This window comes from Lathamus discolor, chromosome 7 (genome assembly GCF_037157495.1).
Source record: "Lathamus discolor isolate bLatDis1 chromosome 7, bLatDis1.hap1, whole genome shotgun sequence".
NCBI classification, from domain to species: domain Eukaryota; kingdom Metazoa; phylum Chordata; class Aves; order Psittaciformes; family Psittacidae; genus Lathamus; species Lathamus discolor.
The window spans coordinates 7,031,057-7,039,606 of record NC_088890.1 but is presented as its reverse complement, the minus strand read 5'-3'; the positions used below and the strand labels follow the sequence as shown (position 1 = coordinate 7,039,606).

At 54.9% G+C, this 8,550-nt stretch overlaps 1 protein-coding gene across 3 annotated transcripts in view; it reads left to right on the top strand.

The window, feature by feature from the left end:
- Positions 1 to 765: 765 nt before the first annotated feature.
- The window catches only part of TEX264 (testis expressed 264, ER-phagy receptor), a 37,632-nt gene continuing 29,847 nt past the window's right edge, over positions 766 to 8,550 (top strand). The window contains exons 1-4 of one of the 3 annotated variants that reach the window (XM_065687357.1): positions 766 to 787; positions 2,102 to 2,169; positions 3,241 to 3,532; positions 7,766 to 7,987. In XM_065687357.1, the coding sequence (XP_065543429.1) occupies positions 3,275 to 3,532; positions 7,766 to 7,987 (480 nt within the window). In that variant the 5' untranslated portion in view covers positions 766 to 787; positions 2,102 to 2,169; positions 3,241 to 3,274. Of the gene's footprint in view, positions 788 to 1,068; positions 1,175 to 1,508; positions 1,687 to 2,101; positions 2,170 to 3,240; positions 3,533 to 7,765; positions 7,988 to 8,550 lie in introns of those variants that run through there. The other 2 variants (XM_065687356.1, XM_065687358.1) reach the window with 2 other exon arrangements.

Genomic DNA, 8,550 nt, shown 5'->3' with positions numbered 1-8,550 from the left:
ACTGCTGCTGCATCTGGAGGTGGCTTGGGCGGGCAGGTTATTTGGTGTACCAGCACCAGAGAGCAGACTTTCCCTGCCAACAGCACTGAAGAGGCTGGAGAAAGAGAGTTGTCAAGGCTTTTATACAGAGTGGAAGAACAAGGATGGGAATTGTGTCTCGGTCCTTCTAGCAAGCCTCTCTTGGAGGAGGAGAAGAAGGTAGGGAGGACTGCTTGCTCCTCTGTTCATGGTTTAAGCCCAACTACCAGCTAAATCCCACACAGCCAGTCGCTTACACAATCCTTCCTCTGGTGGGATGGGGAGGATGAGTGGAAAAACCCACATGTTGAGATAAGAACGGTTTAATAACTGAACTAGTGAAAATTGAAGTATAATAACAGTAACATCATTATCACCATCATCAATATTATTGTGATGAAACCAACGTTTAACTCTTTTTTTTCTCAACCCTCCTGGTGCTCCCCCTTGCTGGTTACTGCTGTCCATGTCTGCCAACCTATCTGCCTGGTTTTCCTTCCAGCAGTCACAAAGCCCGACCATCAGCAGAAACCAACAGCCTCACCGCAGGGCCCAAGCGCTGCAGAGCAGCTCTGCCCGGTACCACGGTCAGCCAGGCCCTGTGGTCAGGGCCATAACGCACGGCCCGTGTGTCCTTCGCCATCGCGGAACCCGTTTGTCCAGCGCCCGAGGGAAGGAGCCCATTAACCGGAGCCGCCGGCTGCGCCGCAGCCCGGCGCTCGGCGTCACTCGGTCGGGACGCGTGCGGAGCTGCCGCAGCCGCAGCGAGGTAACGCTGGAGGACCACACGCGGATCATCAGTCACGTCCAGCGGCATCCTGGCCCGGCAGGCGCCGCGAGGGCCGAGCAGCCGTGTCACGGGGGCACGGCGAGGAGGCCCCGGCGCCCTCCTCTGCGGCGCGGGGCGGTGCGCGGGTGCCGCGCCGGGCGCCATGGGCGGGGGCAGGGCCCCGCACCACGCCAGGGGGCGCTCTCTTGCGCTGCCCCGGCAGTGCCGGTCTTGCCGCGGGAAGGGGCCGTGGCCCCGCCGGAAGCCCCGCCCCCTCTGCCGCTCCTGCTGCGCCTGGCGGGGCGGGGCCGGGCGTGCCCGCTGGAGAGGGGCGGGGCGAGCGGCAGCCGGGAGCGCTCCGGGCCGGCCGGCAGCGGCGAGCCCCGGGTGAGGAGAGCGGGGCGGCGCTCGCGGCCCCCCGGCCAGCGCCGGGCGGGGGGCGTTCTCCGCTAGCGGAGCGGCGGCGGGGCCAGGCGGGCCAGAGCCGCTCCGCTCCGGTTCCCCCCAGGCCGCGGCCTGCTTGCGGCGGGGGGACGCCGGCCGGGCTCGGCCGGTCACTCACCGCTCCGGCAGCTGGGCCGATGGCGGGGCTGCAGCCAAGAGGGGCCGGGAGCTGCGCCTGCTGCAGGCCGGCCGGGCCGGGTGCTGGGGCCGCTCGGGTCAGACCCTGCCTTCCGCTCGGGCACGGCCTCCTGGCCGGGCAGGGACCGGGCGAGCTCTGCCCCCGCTGCGTGTGAGGGGGGCAGATGGCAAACTGCCCGCGCCTGCCGCCGGGGGGTGGAACGACCCACGGGAACGGGGAATAATAGCCGAGAACACCGGTTTCTCACTTGGTGCCAGCCGCCTTCTGCGCCCTCGGGCTGGCAGCTCATGGAGAACCGCCAGAGCTGTGATTTGAAGTAATAAATCTATGTTGGGTCTAGGGAGGAGGCTAGGTGCTGCTGCGGACCGGAACGGGTGTAAAGCTCCGGGCATGCTGTGGATCAGGGGCTCCTCCCCTGCGAGGCCGCCCCCCGGAGCAGTATCCGGTACAACTCGGGTGTCCCCAGGGTGGGACATACAAGCAGGACATTGTCCACCTTCGCCGTTCCTTTCCAGTGTCTGTGTTTCTTGGTGCCCTTGCATTCAGCCACAGAATTTTGGGAAGAAATCTTGTCTCGTGGGGTCCTGTGGGAGCAGCTGCTCCTTGGGACGCCTCTCTAGAGAGCAGGTCCGAGGCAGCTGGGTGCCTTTCAGGTGCTCTGCTGTGACTGTTCTGCGTTTGGCCTTGTGTGTTCAAAAGGAAGCAATGATGTTTATTTTTTCCTGCTGCAGCGCCGCAGATCCTGCACCCCAGTGGATCAGATGTCATGAACCGTTTCTGAGCTGAGCTGGTTTTGCAGGTGAGTAGGGCCATGGTTTGCGACAGTGCCCAGCCTGGTGCTGCTGTGGCACTCAGAGCATAGCTGGTGGTGCTGGATCTGCAGGGCTTGGTTTTGCCGTACCCCTACTTGCTGGGGTTGAGCAGAGCTGCCTGTGGCTTCTACCAGAATGTGACTCTTTTCTCTTGCTGTAAAGCTGAGCAAGCAGCAGCCACTGTGAACAGCTTTTATTGGATAAAGTGTGTTTAAAACACAGAGGTGAAGGTGAATTGTTTACTTCAACCTTTGCTTTCAAACTGAGCTCCTGTGCAAGTCCCAGGGGAGTGTTGCAGCCAACCCCTGTGACCAGATCTGTGTAGTCAAGGGAGAATAAAAAGCAAACAACTCTCCTGCAATGGTCTGGGTTGCAGCTCTCCAGAGCCACTGCTCTTGGTGGGTGAAAACAAGCAGGAGGTGTTCACCAGGCTGCTGTGTTGTGCAGCAAGTGTGAGGGAGAAAAGGGTTGCCAAGCAAAGCAAGAAGCTTTTGTTGGGGTTATGGAAACTCTTTAAGGCTAAAAGCGTTGCCAGTAATTCATTGCACCTGAGTGTGTTTGGGATGTTTTTTCTAGCTGGGTCTTCAACTTGCTCTGAGCTTCTCTGAGCGCTTGGATCAAAGGGGCTCCCCAGGTCAAAATACCAGGTGTGGCATTTATAAATTATAAATTATTTTATTATAGACCCCTGATCCTTAGCCCAGTGTTGAGTGTTGATCACGGGGTGGTTTTTGGTCTTTCCTGGATGCAAGGCTGGACATAAGCAGTGTGGCTGGTTCTGGGAGATGGGGACAGTACCTCTCCATTTCTCCTCCATAATCACCTCATTCCCAAGAGGTGCTGAAGCAGTGTAATTTGTACCTGGCAACCAATTGGAGCAGGCTGATGCAACGTGGGGCTAATATACAGGAGATTTCTAGGGTGGTTCCACTGTCTTTAAGCTTCACGTGTAAGAGGGTTTGGAAGTGGTTGTATTTCACTGCAAATAAATATCTTCAGAGTGATTGCTTGTCTGAGCACTAGCTTAACTCCCTTTCTTTCTCATCTCTTGCCACTAGTGCATCAGGAAGTGTGGAGCACCAAGCATCCGTCATGTCTGACTGGGTGCTCCTCGGGCTTATTGCAGTGCTGGTCGTGCTGCTGCTTCTGACCGTCTTTGGCTTCGCTGTCTACTCGGGGCTCTTCACAGAGGTGGTTGTGAGTGCTGGCTCCCCACCTGTCGGCAACATCACACTGGCCTACAAGTTCAGGGTAGGCCCCTATGGTGAATCTGGGCAGCTCTTCACGGACGGCTGCAGCATCTCTTCGAAGCTCTACTCCATTGGTGTCTACTACGACAACCCGCACACGGTAAGGCGTGCCTGACGGGGCCTGTAAGCTCTTGTGGTCAGCACCTGGGTTCACAGCTCAGGATGCTCCCTACCTGTATTTCAGGCACTTTCAGCTCACCCTCTGTAGATGAGTACTGGGATTCACAAGGTCTCCCAGATGTGTAGAGGATGCTCTGTGGGGAAAGGCACCTGAAAGCAAGTTGTTTCTCGGACAACCCTAACTGGAAGGCATTGGTCGAGCAAAGCTTGCTATCATCTGATAGCTCCTTATGAACGAGTTATCAGCAGCATAGTGAATGTGATTATGGAGCAGAGGCCAATGTTCATGATCCCAAGGTAACGCATTCCTTGGCAGATCCCTTGGCTGCAGGAAGTGCAGCCAAGGCTCCTTTTGGACTTGCAGCTCTGTGGTTGAAAGCCGATGGTCTCTTCAGCTTGCTCTGTCCTCATCCATATTCCCCTTGTTTGTAGTGCTCTCTTATTTTTCTGAGCTTCCCTGTAGTCCTTTCATCCCCCAAGAGTTCTTACTGAAACCTCGGGTGAGGTGTGCTGAGGGCTCCTGTCTGATGAAACAGTTAACTCCATGACGCTTTTCAAGCTGAGAGGTGAGCAGAAAGCGCACTGCCTCATGGCTGCCAGCAAGACCTAGGTACTCTGGTGGGTACTGTCCAGGACAAGGAGCAAACCAAAGTACACCAGAACTTGCTGGAGAGTGAGGAGCCTGGTAGCTGATCTGAGGTGGCATTAGGTTCTCCAGATAACAGCATGTGGGCATTTGTCTGTGGCAGACAGCCTGGCTCCCCAGTGATGCTGCAGTAGCTAGTGTGACCGTGGAGGAATGCCACGAGGAGGGGGAGGGACAGCAGAGTAGTTAGCAGCTCTGTGTGTGTGCTTGGACATGTGTGCTAGGGGCTGGCGTGGGGCACAGTGATGGGGTTGATAGTTCTCACCCTGTGCTTCTGCTCTGGGGGTGACTGATCCTATTTTAGGAACCCTGTTTTGTTGCTTGCAACATGGTGCTCCCAAGGTTCGGACCTGCTTGGACGGGACTTGTCTGTGAAAACATAGTCCTGAGTGGCCTGACAGGAAGATATCAGAGGCAAGGAAGCACTGAGCTTGACAGTGGCCTCTGGAGCCTGGTGCGCTCAGCTACCTTATGTCTTTGTATCTAGTGTTGAGCTGACTTACCGTTTATCTTCCAGTTTTTACTTCTGGATCATGGGAGGCAAAAAGACACACTGCAGTGCCTCTTCCTGGCCTGGGAAGGAGGGTGGTGGAGTGTACTTTCCTCCATGGAGTAAGCTGGGCAGTGGCAGAGTTTGACTGAACACGCTTGGACACTTGTCCACAAGAAGTGTCATGTTTGGAGTGGGTGAGGGATGGGAGCCGTGAGGAATGCATGGTGTGCTGAGGCCCATGTGGTCCAGGTGGCTAATTCTGCCACAGATTTGTGTCCTCGCATCAAGGTTCTCACCTGGAGTTGAGAGTCCTGTGTGGGGTGGTCAGTGCTGCTGGAAAGGCTCAGCATCCATGCTTGGTGGTACCCTGCTCTGGGGATGCGATGTGGACATGCCTGTGGTTGCCCTACAGATCTTCTGCTTGGGCACTGTGTGCTTGTACCCGCTGTAGCTGTGATGGTATGGGAGATGGTGTGCACTGCTGGCTCCTTGTTCCTGGAGGTTCAGCAGGGCAGAATCAGTTACTCAGGCTGCCTTTCCCCTGGGAGGAAGAGGACCTCTTCCTCCTTGTTTTCAGCGCTCTCCTGACCTTGGTGAAGCACCCTGTGGCAGAGGCTGGTCTGCCCAGAGCTGGCCACCCACTGCAGATGTTGACTTGTCACCAAAATTAGACCTTTTGTCATCAGGCAGCAGAATGTGCTCGCTGCCTGCTGTGTCCCCCTGTGTCCCTGACCAAGCACTGGTGGGCTCTGTCCAGACAGCTGCCTCCAGCCTGGCTCTTGGCCACCAGCTGCTGTGGGGTTTAGTGCCCCAGTGCTGCAGTGGGAAGGGGCTGATGACCAGTAGGTACCAGTGTGGGATTTGCTGTCCTGGCAGATTTATGGCCAAAGGAGGAGGCTCTTGGTAGAAGAGAGGATGGGGATGCCAGAGAACATCAGCTGTGTGCTGGGCAGAGCCTGGTGGCCTGGAGCATGTGGGATACCTCAGGGTCACACTGGGCCTCAGGGCAACTGCATCCCCAGGGCTTCCTTCTGGCTCCTGGCTCTTAGTGTTCACACAAGGATGCTCCCTGAGTGTTGCCGAACCCATGCCAGTGATGTTTTATGTGGCTTAATGGACAAGATTAATATTAATTTGCACTTTTTTTTCCTTTTTTTCCTTTTTATTTAATATTTAGCAGCCCAGAGGATTTCTCCCTACTTCTCCCACCTCTGTCAGGAATAAAAATAACTGCTCAGCAAGGATGGGATGTGGCGGGTGGGTTTGTGCTCAGCCCCAGCCAAGCACTTCTGCTCACATCTAGCTGTAGGCACGTGCCAGGGCCTTTTGCCTGCAATCCACATGTTCACATGCTCAGTGACCAGCCTGTGCCCAGAGGCTGGATGGATGAGGCCAAAGGGCTCTCTGAGTGCAAGAATGGGGTTTGCTCCAATCAGCAGAACTGCTGATTAGGTTAACTAATAATTTCCAAAGATTCTCTGTTGGGGTGCTTGGGGAAGCAGAGGCTTTGATCAGCATCTGCCCATCCTAAAAGGACAATTAGGGCAAGGGTGGTTTTAGCTGGAGTGTTTCCTTCCTTCCCTTGAGATGGTCTTTGTCAGCCAGGGGAGGAAGCAAATCTGTCTTGCTGCTGTCCTTGAGAAAGCACCTGTGGGGCTGCATACTATGAAATAGAAAGTTAAAAGGAGAATGGAGGAAGCAAATGTACCTGGCCTGAGTGGTGCTGCCTGCTTCGGCATCTCTGGTCCTTCCACCTGCTCTGGGGGTGAACTGTCTTTGCTCAGGATGTAAATGGAGATTTTATTTCATGTTTAAAGGAATTTACTATAGATGTCCCTTGTCTCCTTGCTTCATTTGGACTTTTCCCTAGGGATGCCTTTAACTGTTGCCTCTTGCTGTCTTTAGGGTAGATCTGCTTCTTCTTCCCGGCCCCAAAGCAGTGATGCTCAGCACAGCCCTGTCTGCAGCTCCCTCTTGCAGCATAGGAGGGCAAGAATGAGCTGTCAGGCGCCAGTCCCCAGCCTGGTGGATGCTGCTACTTCTGACAGGCTGTTTTCTTCCTTCCTATTTGCATCTGCTGTGTTTCTCCTCCAGGATAGTCCTGCTCTGCAACATTAAAAAGTGTTTTAAAGGAAAGGGAGGGCAAGGACTGCAGTGTTGAGGTAGTTATGCTGCAGAAAGAGACGTTGCACAGGCAAAATTAGGCATGAGATTGGGGTGCACAGAGTGGTGATCCCTTTGGGGGGCATATGAGGACGGGAAGTGGTAACATGGTGGCCTTGTGTGCATCCTCTTTCTGCCTCACATCATCCCCACAAGAGTTTTGTGATGCTAATGCCTGCAGAGCATTCCCAAATACGGAGAGAGCGTGTTTTACATTTTGCATGTTGTTGTGGTCCAGGATGGAAGGGGATTTGTTTCTCTTCATGCTACTACAAATAGCTTGCTGACTCTGTGCAAGTCTTCATGCCTTCATTTTCCCACCCTGAAACAGCTGGAATGAGTGTGCCCATATAGGAGAGACCCATCAGCCTCTGTATTTCTCTCTGGCTTAGTGCTGGTGGCCCGTGCAAGTCGGTTGCACCAGCACATGGTGTGTGGGTGGCTGCTGGGGGCAGTCACCGGTGCAGGTCAACCTCCTTGAGGGTGTGGTGGAGGCAAGTGGGTAAGTTGTGGTCAAATCCCTTTTTAGTTCCTGCCAGAGTAGCAGGGATGCCCTGCACATGGGGATGGTGGTGAGCACATGTTAGCAGTTGAGTCTCTGATGCGGGGGAGAGCAAGAGAGACACTGGGCAGTGACTCACCTAGGACAGGTTTTGGTGAGCAGCGTGATGGGGTTTCTTTGCTGCAAGTCCCTGTGTCCTCCGAGGAGGGAAGCAGTATGTTCTGCACTGGTCTGTGAGCTAAGGCTGAGTGTGGGCACCTAGGAGTGGGCACCTAGTTCGGTGTGCCCGATCATTGCATTTACCCTGGTTTGTGGTGGTCTCCTGCCTCCATGCTCAGTAGGTTGAGGTTTTGGCTGTTATTAAGACTCTCTCTTCTTCTGACGCTGGCTGTCTGTCCCCCTTGATCAGGTGTCTCCAGAGAAGTGCCGTTTTGCCATAGGCCGAATCCTCAGTGAGGGAGATGCAAAGCCATCAGAAGAGCAAATCAAGCGGTTCCAGAAGTATGGCTTCAAGATCTTCTCCTTTCCTGCTCCCAGCCATGTGGTCATGGCGACCTTCCCATTCACTACGCCATTGTCCATCCATCTAGCAATCAACCGTGTCCACCCAGCCCTTGACACCTACATCAAGGTAAGCAAGCATGGTGTGAAGAGCTCTGCATGTGTTCAGTGGACTGTCGGAGGCTTCTCATGCTGACAGCTGATGGGGCTGCTCTGACATGTCATGTCTTGATGTCTTCCCTTGGGCACTGCCATCAAGATCTCCTCCTTTTGCAACCTGGCAGGTATTTCCCCAGCAGGGATGTCCTCCCACTCACTCCATAGGTGCAGGGGTGTCTTTTCTGCTGTTTTGTGTTGACAAGAAGTAAGTTCTCATCTGATGGCTTGCTGCTTTCCTCCTTAACACAGAGATAAAAGCTGCCATTTTCCTTGAGTGCCTTACTTGTTGTTAGGATCTGGCAGCCATGTGCCCCTTTGGTGTAATGCACTGTGCCCTGAGACTTCTGTTTCAAGTGCCAGCCTCACTGGTGGGGCAGCTGTTTTCTGCAGGAGTGGGAGAAGTTAGAAACTTTCTGGTCCATGGGCTTAGGAACACTTTGTTTCAAGCAATGCATTGAAATTTGTGTCCCTTGGTCGATGCTGGGCAGTTGTGGGCTGTTTCCCCTTACCCTGAGCAGAGCAGGTGGCCATCCC